The following is a 13220-nucleotide window of genomic DNA, read 5'->3' on the forward strand; positions in this document are numbered from 1 at the left end:
CCCCCCCACTCTCCCTTGTACCCCCTTTTCATTAACCCCCGCTTAAATGCACCTACTCTCATGGTCCCTGGTTAACTTGTCATTAATCCCCTCCAAAAAACCCCCGTACATATCGTCTCCTCCCTCAATCCATCCGTTTGTCTGTCTCTGCAGAGCCGTGCTGGACCTGAACCTGTGTGACGACGACAGCTTCCTGTACGAGGAGGCCCCCGAGCTGCTGAGGCTCCGCTCGGCCACGCCCTCCATCCCCATGCTGACTGACTGCCTGCCTGAGCCGGGCCCAGGACATCGACTCCTGCTCCAGACAGGTAGGGTCGGGTTATAGTGGCAGGAGAGGGTCTCGGCCTTTTGTAGATGTCCTGCCATTTTGGTCGAATTGCAGATTCACGGTCACCATTTTTGGTTAATTAACCGACGTGAAATGTAATCAGTGTCTCAAAATGTAACATTGAGGGGATTCAATAGAGCTGTGCACAATGTCACCATTATTGGGGAATTGGAGAATGAAGGTCGCCACTGTGGGGGATTAACCTTAAGAAACGAACCCCCTACAGCTTCAGTCCCCTACAGTTTAGGAATTTAACTTAACAATTCAGCTGCGGCAACTGGTCCTCCTTTTTGGGGCATTGACCTTCGTTGAGACGTGAACTATTGAGCTGGCGTCTCAGGAATCAAACAATCCCTCTATAGGAAACAAAACGCTAGCATTCGGCTACAGTGAGGTTTCACCCCACAGTCAAAGAGTGAGATGAAGCAATTGGAACGCCCCACCCCCTCCCCCCCCCCCCCCCCCCCCCCCCTCAGTCTGGGGCCACTTTGATCCTCCCTGCACGTGGAGGTCATTACCATAGCGGCCGTATGGGCCGGTAATGAAGAGCGGCCAGGGCGTCTGTCACACGCGCCCGGTGGACCGCTATTCACTGTGGCAGAGCTATAAAGAATCAGTTGTTTAGTGGAGCAGTGGGCTGCATCTGCCGGGACAGCCCACCTCTCTCCACCCACCCAGCCAGCCTCCACACACACGTGCCATCACAGCTTTGGTTCCCTCCTCTCTTGTAGATCAAGGCTATTGTTTGTCTCTCTCTGTCTGCCTGTCTGTCTGTCTGTCTGTCTGTCTGTCTGTCTGTCTGTCTGTCTGTCTGTCTGTCTGTCTGTCTGTCTGTCTGTGTCTCTCTTGGTCTCGGTCTCCCTTGGTCTCGGTCTCTCTCTCTCTCTCTCTCTCTCTCTCTCTCTCTCTCTCTCTCTCTATCTCTCTCCCTCTCTCTCTCTCTCTCTCTCTCTCTCTCTATCTTTCTCTCTCTCTCTCTCTCTCTCTATCTCTTCCTCTCTCCCTCTCTCTCTCTCTCTCTCTCTCTTCCTCTCTCTCTGTGTAAATACTGAATGTATTGCATGGATATCCATCCCCTCTGCCTCCACTTCATCGAAGGCCTTCATTGGGGCCGAGTGGGAAAGATTTAGTGGTCCATCGGTCATCTTTTTTATTTTTTCTCAGGACAACGGGGGAATGGTTCCTTTCATCATCCATGAGAGAGGGGAAGAAAGATGGATGGACTGAGAGATGGAATGGGGGGGGGGGAGGCGAGTGAGAGGTTGAGAGTAAAACTGAGTCTTTATTCATCCTCGGGGAACGAAAGCAGTGTTTTCTCTCTCTCTCTCTCGCATTCTCCCTCTCTCTCGCATTCTCTCTCTCTCTCTCTCTCTCTCTCTCTCTCTCTCTCTCTCTCTCTCTCTCTCTCCTCTCTCTCTCTCTCTCTCTCTCTCTCTCTCTCTCTCTCTCTCTCTCTCTCTCTCTCTCTCTCTCTCTCTCTCTCCATCCCCACTCTAATTGGGCCTCATCTCCCTTCCCTCACTCAAACACTACTATAGAAGCCTCGTGGGGCCATTGTTAACCATCGCTATCAGGCTGTTTCTCACGCATTCCTGCCTCGCTCTCGCTATCTTTTAATTTATGCACAGACTCACATATGCACGCAGGCATGCAAGCATGCACCTAAACACACACGACACTCTGCCTCTCTGTCTTTCTCCCTTTGTCTATTTTTTCTGCCTGTCTGTATCTTGTCTTTGTTTGTCTCTGTCTCTTGCTTTCGTTCCGTCTGTCTTTCTTTATCTCTTTCTTTCTTTCGGTCTCTCTGGTACCCTTACTCCCGGCCCATGGTTTGCAGTGTTTATGCTTGTGAGAGTGTTTCAATGGAGGAAAATGGGCTTTGATTAAAAGGGGAGACCCCATAGGACCCCTTTAGACTGTGCTGGACCGGGCAAGGCTGTTGAACAAAGGGGTGTTGGGGGGAGACTAATGGGAAGATTGGCAGCTAAACTCAGGCAAGAAGAAATCATTATTCTGAAAACAAATTATTTGCGGGGGAAAGTTAATGAGGGAACGGAAGATGGGTTGAGCTGGGAGGCGCTGAGATGGCTATACGTGAAGCAATGGAAGTCATGGAAAGTAAACGACAAGTGGAAAAGGAGAGCAATGGGGAAGAGTCGAACCCATAGGAGTTTTTTAGCACAAAAAAAGGCATTCATTGGACGACAGAAATGGAGACGAGTGGAGAGGAAGAGACGACAGGCAGAGTGCTGCCGACTCCTGTGAATAAGAAGAAGAAAAGGAAGGTGAAGGCAGGAAAGAGAGTGAACGAAATGAGAACCAAGGGGATGAGGAAGGCAATGTTGAAGTACCAAAGGCTCACATTGGAAAAATCCAATATCGGACAGCATATTGGCAAGAAGAAAGTGTGTGTGTGTGTGTGTGTGTGTGTGTGTGTGTGTGTGTGTGTGTGTGTGTGTGTGTGTGTGTGTGTGTGTGTGTGTGTGTGTGTGTGTGTGTGTGTGTGTGTTGGTTTGTCCATGTCCGTGCAGATGAGCGTGTGTGTTGAAGTCAATGGCGTAATCAAAAGGTGTGAAGTTTTTTACGTCGGGATAGTCCCAAGAGTCGTGAAAATCTAGCCCTACATAAAAATAACAATAAAAGGTGGAAAGAGAGAGCGGGAAGATATGTGAGGAGAGGTGAAAGCGTAAAAGTTTCCCTACCTCTCTTTGGTTTCAATTCAGGCTGTGGCTCTTTTCCACTCCACCTAGCGTGGGACTGTGCAGCCGTGTGTATGTGAGCGTTGATGTGCGTGCCTGCATGCTTATGCCTGCTCAGTGACGGGCCCCGCGAACGTGCCTAAGGGCTTTTTATCCGCTAAAGTAGGAGTGAAAACAATCATGACTGGGGGGCACACGGCTTCTGCTATCGATCGGTGACCCAGGTCTCTCTATCCTTGCTGGAGATCAATCGGTGGGCCGTATCGCCCGTACAGTATATAGGTGGTCAGGTGGTCAGGTATCGATCAATCGCTCCTCTGGGTGGAATCTCATCGACCGCGTCCGCAGACATCCGGATCCTCGGACTCGCAGCATGAGCGGAGTCTGCCTCGGGCGGATATTAGTCTTGATGGGACCGTGTTGTGTGTTCCTTGGTTAGGATAAACATAAATTGGGTTTCATTTTTAGCCGCACAGCCAAAGGACTCGTTCCACAAAGGATGTTGGGCCACAACTCATCCGTGTCGATTTATTTCCAAAGCTTGATATCATTTATTACTCATTTGTCATTGGAGAGGGGAGTCTGTATAATGTCAAATTATACACCGGAGAAAAACAAGTCATTTTGGCAGGGGGATGAAAATGGAGTCCCACCGACAACAATAACAATTATTGGCAATGCTTCTTTTTTTTTTCTCTTTCAAAAATCAGAAATGATCTTCATTATTAATATCCACTTAGATGTGAGGACATGATTGGCCGTCGCGTTCTCATTATAGGATGATGATTGAAGAAAAAGGCAACTAAACCCATCCGTTTTCAGCGACACATGCTGTGTGTGGACAAGCTACAACAAATAGGGAATTTTCTAAAAGGGAATATAAAACAAATGTTATTTATCAACCTAACACAGTGCTCATCAGGTGTTAGTCTGAGGAGTTTCCACTTCAAGACCTCGCTGTCGGTGCAATGGGCTCTGCATGGTTCTCAGCATACATCATGTGGATTGTTTAAATGTTGATGCCAGTACAGGGCCAGGGGGCCAAGATGTTAGTGTGAGGAATGAGCATCGAGAGACGCTGGGTCAGGGTGCGAACGACAGCCACACGAGCTTCAGCAAAAAGGACCGTTTTCAAGGAGAATTTTTTAACTTAATTAAAAATAAATTAAGCACTATGATTCTGTGTGCTTATCTTTTATACCCACTAGTTTTGAAAACATACACATGGTGATATAAGTAATGGGATATAATATGACAAGCCTCACCAATGGTGTAAAATGTATCCAACTAGAGTGTGCTTCCTAATCCTTGAACATGATAAATGATGTGTATTTTGTTTTCATTCCTCCTCTGGCTCTTGCGTTGTTTTTGGCCAGGTGGACTGCGCCCTGTCACTGGTGCGTCTGGGCAAGGAGCGGGAGATCCCGGGGCTGGAGTCGCTGTGCGATGACCTGGTTACCATGGAGACGCTGGTCTACGAGACGTCCTGCGAGCTGAGCCTGACACTGCGTGACCTTCAGCAGCTCAGCTCCATCCACAAGCTCCGCCTCCTTATGAAAAATGTAAGAGAGGCTGCGGCGGTCGCCATGGCCACCAGCATCATCCTGCCTTTCAATTATGTTTTATCTTTGGTTAGGATTCTTTTGATTGAATGTTTTGTGATTACACATTTTATTATGCACATTTACACACAATGTACTTTTGGAAGATTCTGTTATTTTGTGTTTCCTGTGTCTTATTCAAATTGAGGAAATGTGTCTGAATATAGTAAATAGAGCAGCTTAATGCAGCAAAAAAGGGAAGAATAACATGAATCTGTGTACAGATCAAGGTCGTCCTTCAGCAGAGAGAGGAGGGGTGAGGAGAGGCACTGTGTGTTACAGTGTTACACAGATACGACGCCAGAAGTCCCATTGGAGTACAGAAATACACAACATGAACTTTCTTCTAAACCAGGCCTAATCAATGCCCGCTCGCGCCAGATAGGAGCTTTGCTGGCAGGGTATTGCAGCACAGATAAAAAGTACAGACAGGCAGAGAGGCAGGCATACAAGGGGCCAGACAGGCACGCAAATGGCTAGACTACACGAGCATTTACTTGCTACTCTGCCGCGCCCTGACATATATAATGCATATTATACATGTTCAATATTGGATAAGTGCTTGCTTTGAGGGACTAACAGATGGGACGGCCTTTATGATTATGATTATGATTATCTGTACCTTTTATCATATCAAACATCCCCATTCTTACAGCCGTTCCCGAGTCGGTTGTGTGTATGTACATAAAATAATCTGTGTTCATGTTGCTGTATTTGTTTTCTTGCCCTCTAAAGCACGCTCTGGCTTTTCTGCTACCATCCTCGAAATTAATCCCTCCCTTCCATCTCCCCCCCCCGTATGGGCGACCTGCAGTCCAGCGCCGAGCGCTACGTGAAGGACGCCTTCCAGTGGATGGTGCCCTTCCTGCACCGCTGCGAGGGCCGAACGGCCGGGGCAGCCCAGGCCCTGCTGCGGGAGTACCTGGTCGGCCTGTCTCAGCAGGACCTCACCTTAGCCCTCGTCATGTTCCAGCAGTCCAAACCCGACGTGAGGGCCAATGACGCAGACACACGCATACAATGCGCACACGCATACAATGCACGCACGCACGAATGCGTACGCATACGCACGCACGCACGCACGCATAAGTACACTTACACAAATAGACACAGAGACAGAAACCCGTACACATGCACACACTGACACAGAGAAAGACACACAATGACAAAAAGAGAGACACACAATGACACAGAGGGTGAGATACACTTACACACACATAACTACACACATACATACACACACCAACCTTTATCATTGGTTTGTGCTGATGTCAGGGGCAGGGCTGTATTCCTGCTCTATAAATGTCTTATTTATGACCCTATGGGGGCGCCATCAAGGACGGGTCTTGCAGTTGCAGAACAAGTACCATATATTGATGGTACAGGCATACACGCACACTCTCTCCCTCAGTGGGTTGGTTTTCTTAAGTATCCTAATGTGGACACTTCATGACCCTCTCCCCTCTCCTATCCTCTCTGCTCTCCTCATAACCTCCTCCTCACTTCTCTTCTCTCACATTTTGTTCATCCTCTATCTTCTACTCTCTCCTCTACCCTTCTCTCTCCGCTCTCCTCACTCCCCTCTCCCCTTTCTCCTCTGCCCTCTTTCCTCTCCTCTCACTCTTCTCCCCTCTCTCCTCTCCCCTATTTCCTCTCCCCTCTCTCCTCTTTTCTCCTGTCTCCTCTGCCATCTCTCCTCTACCCTCTACCCTCCCTTCTCCCATCCTTTCTCTCTGCCCTTTCTCCCCTCTGCCCCTCTCCCCCCTTTCCCCTCCCCTCTCCCCTCTCCTCCCTCCCCACTCCCCTCTCTCCTCTCCCAGTGTCAACAGAAGCTCATCAGTGACCCCGACCAGCTGATGTCGGTGGCGTTGGAGTGCATCTACGGCTGCGAGCGAGATAACCAGCTCAGCCTCTGTTACGACATCCTCGAGTGCCTGCCTCAGAGGGGCTACGGGTCAGCACGCACACACACACACACACACACACACACACACACACACACACACACACACACACACACACACACACACACACACACACACACACACACACACACACACACACACACACACACACACACACACACACACACACACACACACACACAAACAAACAATCAAAAGAGTGCAATCGAGAATGAACATATTCATATTTGTGATACACAAACTGAGATTGTTTTGTTATTGATTATTGATCAAACTTGGCCCGTACACAATTATTATCACAGATTATAAGGATTTACTTGGCATGTGACATAAACATGATACATATATTAGTGTTAAACTTTAGCTGACTCTCCTGATGGTGAACTTTAATCCAGCATTAGTAATTTTTGAAGAAATTCTGCCCAAACCTTCCCATTTATTCCAATATGGGTTTTGGAAAATAAGGTCCTTTCCACCTTCTCTCTGTTTCTACCTGTACCCTAATTACTGTTTTTTATCTCTTTCTCTCTCTCCCTCTCTCTCTCGATCACTCTTTCGCTGTGCCTCTTTCTCTCTCTCGCTCTCTGATTAACACTCACCCCTTCTCCTGGGAGCGATCAGTTGACATGGAGTTCTTTCCGTACCCCAGTGCTCAGTGAACTCTATCGCTCGCTCTCTCTCTCTCTCTCTCTCTCTCTCTCACACTCGCTCTCTCTCTCTCTGCTGTTAGGGTCTTTCCCTTCTTCACATCTTGACCACAGAAAAGCGCAGAGAAAGATAGAGAAAAGAACATAACAAGATGGACAGCAACACTTTCACAGTTCAAGGGTACTTAAGTCCCCAACTGCCACAATTTTCAAGAGAGCGGTTTCCAAAAGAATATATGTTCGGCTGCAAATCTCTCTCTCTTACTCACTCACTCTCTCTCTCATTCTCAGACTCAGTCTCACTCTAAATGTAGAGATCAGATTTAAGTTTGCCTATTTGGAACACTTTTTTTACTTCAACAAGGGAGTTGTAGTGGTAGAGGTAGTAGAGGTTGTTGTGGGGGAGTGCTGTGTCAAAAGCAAAGTGAGCCTTCAGGTAATAAATGCAGGGAGTTGCAGAGAGCGATTGCCAGCCACAGTGGAAGATTCTGGGCATGCAGTGTTTCGGTCAATGTGACCGATGGAATTTTACCCCCAAAGAGAGGGAGAGAGAGAGAGGGTCTGTGAGGGAATCGATGTGGTCAGAGCACGGCTTGAAGCAAACAATTCATCCCATTTACAAAAAAAACATTTTCAGGTTGTCACCAGTCAGCCCTCAAATGAGTTGGCCGTGACTCAGCATGGTTTGATACCGCCATGAGATATCAATTGCAAGGGGTGAAGAGGATTTAAAGGTTTCAACAATAGTTTGAATGGCTTTAATGCTTGCCTTTAACACTTTTTCAAATGTAAAAGGCTGTGACCAGCCATTAGTCGGGAGCTACAAAAGACAAATGTTTAGTGAAAAAATGCTGTCAAATGAAGAAAACCCCAAAACCTGGCTTTCACTCATCTAACGCCTTTTTTCTATTCCTATTCTCCTTCTGAAACTCACTCCCTGCAAAAAGAGGGTTTTGGATTATCGATGCAGAGAACGGCACAGTCGACCTATTATTTTGGCATTGGATTGATTTATTTGGATTATTAAGCCCCCAGCGAATGGCGCCTGGCATAATATGAATGTGAACGGCCACAGAGAAACCAGGGCTTGGGTGTTTCAACCCAATTCTCGCAGTTTGTGCGAGATGGCTTAATTAGGTCTAAAGCCGCACAGAGGAATGTAATGTGCAGCCACCCTTAGATAGTGGAGACCGGGGGAACTGGGCAGAGGAATAAATGGAAGGGTGTGGAGGGGAGTGGGGGGGGTTGTGTGTGTGAGAGAAGGAGTGAGAGAGATACACTGAGGAGAGGGAGAGAGAGACAGAGGGAGGGGAGAGAGTGAGAGACTAACTGGGAGAAGATGGTTTTTAAATAGATTTAGAAAGGGAGGTGGAATGAGCCCTACTCAGAGCAATGGTGTGAGGATGAAAAGTGTGTGTGTGTCTTTGTGTGTGTGTGTGTGTGTGTTTGTGTGTGTGTGTGTTTTGATCAGGGTCAGTTCTCCACTGAGTGGAGGCCCAGACTGACCTAGAATACTCTGCCACAAGGCACAGAACCATGGGCTGTTATTTTTAGCTATGGGACTGGGTAGACCCTCAGTGCGCATTCTGAATCACACTGTACACACACACATATGCCCACGCACACAGATAAACACAGACTTTATCCTATGTTTAAACAAATGGATGTGATATTTGCTTCTTTAGTATGTGTAAATATATAAATATACTGCACTGTATTTCTATGTTTTCTGGGTGCGTTTGGGTGTGTGTATGTTTGTGTGTATGTGTGTTGTTTACCATGCTATAGGCCAGAGACGGACATCACAGCCTCACTGCACGACCTGGTGGACCGACTCGAAAAGCACCTCAGGTAAAGAAAACACGCACACACACACACACACACACACACACACACACACACACACACACACACACACACACACACACACACACACACACACACACACACACACACACACACACACACACACACACACACACACACGCGCACACACACACACAAAGACACACACACACCCCCGCCCCCCCCCCCCCCCTCGCCCGCCCGCCTCATCTCCCCTGGCCAGAGCCATATCTGTAGCAAAGTATGTTCGGCCACTATTGTCCTACCTCCTCGGGCTGCTCCTCCTCTCCTCCTCGGTGCTCTGCAGCATCTCTCTGGCCTCTGCCTATCTCCCTGCTCCTCCTTCCTCCCCCCCCCCCCAGGTTCAGTCCGTCCCCTTCTCCTCCCCTCGCCACCGGCGGACCGCCATTCACAGTGCTGAGTGGCGCTGCTTATCGCTTTAGCAAGCAGGGCCCGCTTCAATGGGGAAGTGTTAGCTTTGTAGCATGACTTATTAAGCAGCCAGCCGGCGCCGCTCCCGCCCCCACCCCGGCTGACGGGATGCACCCGGGAGGAGCAGCCGGGAAGCATGTGTATCCCCGGGAACGACACACACACACACACACACACATATACACAAAGGAACATGCACATATACAGTATACACATACACACACATACACATACATGCGCACACACACATACACAGACACAAAGACACGCATGCACAAATATATGCCCACGTGCACACACATGCACACACAACTACATGTGCACACCCAGAGACAGACACACACTTACACTGACGCACACACCGATGTGGGCGCACATGGATATCAATGCACACATTCACACACTCAGACACGCACAGACACACACATACACTCAAGCACATATGCAGATTCACACATTTACTCCTATACCCTGGAGACACACTCACACACACTCACACACACCCTTATATCAAAGGGGTTTCTATGGGTCCCATGGTAATCAGATGGCCTTAGGCTCTGACAGGTTAGAACCTCTTTCTCTTTTCCCCTCTCGCTCTTTCTTCACCGCACACACACACACACACACACACACACACACACACACACATCCACTTCCCCTTCCCTCCTTTCCTCCCCTTAGGGTGAGCTTACTGAGACAGTGAAGTGATGAGGAGGGGGGGCAGGGGCTTGAGCAGAAAGAGGGGGCCGGTGGGTGTAGGGGGGGGGGGGGGGGGAACAGAGAGGAAATCCATGCAGGAGAGAGGAAGCAGCAGAAGGAAAAATATAATATTTTTTTTACTCTACGTGAGCCTTTATTTACAAACAACCAAATACACATACACACAAACACACCACATATCTACACACAAACATATGAGTCAGACCCCAGGGACGGCTACAGACTTCTGTCCCCCCCCTCACTCTATTTTATGTTGAGGCATATCCACACACACACACACACACACACACACACACACCCTTATGTGCAGATAGATGATTCAAACGTGCCTTTCAGATGCAGTCGCAGATGCTCTCTGGCACATCAATATGTGCCCATTATGGACACACACACACACGCCCACACACACACACACGCACAGTCGTAAATACTGTGGTCTGTTGTACTTTCTCTAAGTGCGTGTGCGAGTACATAGAAATGTACACGCACACCTCCTACACACACACCAAGCCATACCCACAAATGCATACACAAACAGGCGCCTATTTACATGGTAATGAGGTGCAGCAAGGAGTGAACACCTGTAACTGCATGACCCTTTTGGGTCTCAGGCATCCAAACACAACATGGTTATGTACACACATGCACGCACACACTCACACACACACAATCACACATGCCTGGGAACAAAGAATGCATAAGCCATAACAACCAAGGATTGCCTCTCTTACACACACACACACGCACGCACGCACGCACGCACACAGACGCACATCCACATGCCGTTTGCTCCCAGCATGCCGTTTGTCTTGCTGCTCTCGAGTCGCGCTCCACACTGCCTCATTTGCACCGCCACTCGCAAATGACTCCTCCACCGGCAGAATAACGAACAGCTAAAGCGCTACCGCATAGCCTTTTGCCTCTTATTTGCTCCCTTTGATTTCCCCTCACCGGCTAACCTTCTATGCGGCTCCCATCCGTCTCTTCCACCGCTCCAGAGGCGTCTGTCTGTCCGTTCTCCGTTTTTTTCATTTAAATACATGTAAGGCCAGTTGGCCAGTAGAATGTTTTTGACCAAGGGGTGTTGATTAAAGGATTCTCGAGTTAGTTTCTTGTGTTTGTGGGTGTGTGTAACCGTTTTCATACGCGTGTGTGCGTCTGTGTGTGTGGGCGTGCGTGGGCATTTGTGTGGGCGTGCATCCGTGCACGTGCGTGCGTGTGTGTAACTACTTGCGTCTCTTCCGGTCCCCAGTGTGTCCGAGGTGCTGGAGAAGCATGGCCTCCAGAAGCCCATCTCCTACGTGAGGAATAGCGAGAGCAGCCTGGAGGAGGCCCACCAGCTGATGGTCAAACTCTGCCGGCACACCGGTCGCAAGTACGCACTCCCCTCCCTCTGGAGCTCCCTAGAATAACATCGCATGACTATGAAGGCCGGGATAGTGTGTAGCCTTCTACAGTATGCATGACTAAGATTGGTAATTTTGCCTACAAGCAGAAGGACCTTTCCATCGTTTTTACTTCTGTTTATGTTCGCGTCAGCAGAAGCATGTGTAGATGAACCGAGTGTGTTTGTCTGTGTGTGTGTGCGTGCGTTACCCAGAAACCCCCCGGTCAGTGAGACGGTGTGGAGGGGAGTTCTGCAAGACCTGCTAGACATCCAGCAGAGTGTCTACACCTGTGTGACTCCAGAGACCTGCCATCAGGTAACCAAGGAAACACACCCATTTCGCAAACACGCCTTAATTATTCTTCATATACTCGCAAACGGTTAGCAAAGGTTAGCATAAGTTATAGCGCTCCATCCCCCAACAAGTTGTACTTCAGAGGTCTTCTGAGAATGTGTTGGCTGTTTGGTGTTTCTCCTGTGTTGTTTGAAATTAAGCCCTAGCTCAGGGCTACTTAACACACTTCAGTCCTGTAAGCAATTCCCCCCCCCCCCCCCCCCACTCCTCTCCCGAGAGAGCTTTAGTCCCTGCGGGGGTCTCTATCCAATCCGGCTCTGCTGAACTTGAACCCAAACAATGTTAGAACTTTTTCTAATTCAACATTTCGCTCTCCTCCGAACGAACAAATTGGTAACCTCAGCTTCCCCCACTCTCCAATTCCCTGTTTGTTTGTGTGTGTGTGTGTGTGTGTGTGTGTGTGTGTGTGTGTGTGCGCGTGTCTTTGTGTGTGTCTTTGTGTGTGTGTGTGTGTGTGTGTGTGTGTGTGTGCACGTGTCTTTGTATATGTGTGTGTGTGTGTGTGTGTGTGTGTGTGTGTGTGTGTGTGTGTGCGTGCACGTCCCAGGTCTTCGTGGAGTCCCTGCTGTGCTCGAGCCGCGTGGAGAACCTGCGCCTGGCGGGCCAGCTAATGCACTGCTCCCAGGTACCTGCACCCACCCCCTCAGGGCGGCCTCCATCAGTTCAACACGGGGGCCGCTCTCTCGCTCTCCCTGTGACTCTCGCGGTTCATCGCCCAATGTCGCCTGTTCCACCTGCAATTACCTGTTTTTTTTTCATTTTCTTGTTGTCCGGGTGGTTTGGGGGGCATTTGCTTCTCTCAGGTCAGCCAGGACGTGCCGGTGAGCGTGTCCTTCCGGGGGAAAGGTCACGCGCTGAGGGTGGCTTATGACCAGAGCGTAGAGCTAGTGCTGGCAGCCGCCCGCGAGTATTTCAACTCCTCCACCACTCTGACCGACTCCTGCATGGGCCTGGCAAGGTGAGCCCAAGGAGTGTGGCCCACGAGGAGGGGTGTGTGTGTGTGTGTGTGTGTGTGTGTGTGTGTGTGTGTGTGTGCACGTATCTGCGCAAATGTGTTTGTGTGCGTGCACGTATACGTTCTAGTGTGTTTTGTGCGTGTGTGTGTGCGCACATTAGCACGGCTGCCCGTGATGAAGGTGATTGTGTTCCTCCATTTGTTGGCCTGTCTAGGTCGGGGGTGTTGTTGTGGGGTTTACGCGTTAATGGTGCCAGACACCCAGGGGTGACGGCGAGTTGTCTCCCCGTCCCGTCTGCTCCCGCTGCGTATGTGGGCCAGTAATT

At 49.3% G+C, this 13220-nt stretch overlaps 1 protein-coding gene across 1 annotated transcript in view; it reads left to right on the forward strand.

Annotated features, from left to right (window-relative positions):
* The window catches only part of nbas (NBAS subunit of NRZ tethering complex), a 141001-nt gene that overhangs the window by 32440 nt on the left and 95341 nt on the right, over window positions 1–13220 (forward strand). Inside the window, 10 exon segments of the mRNA XM_079753356.1 lie at window positions 155–268; window positions 270–308; window positions 4404–4589; window positions 5443–5616; window positions 6449–6582; window positions 8989–9051; window positions 11450–11572; window positions 11798–11900; window positions 12487–12564; window positions 12743–12897. Of these exon segments, the coding sequence (XP_079609482.1) occupies window positions 155–268; window positions 270–308; window positions 4404–4589; window positions 5443–5616; window positions 6449–6582; window positions 8989–9051; window positions 11450–11572; window positions 11798–11900; window positions 12487–12564; window positions 12743–12897 (1169 nt within the window).

Source organism: Pollachius pollachius (assembly GCF_949987615.1).
Source record: "Pollachius pollachius genome assembly, chromosome: 16".
NCBI lineage: Eukaryota > Metazoa > Chordata > Actinopteri > Gadiformes > Gadidae > Pollachius > Pollachius pollachius.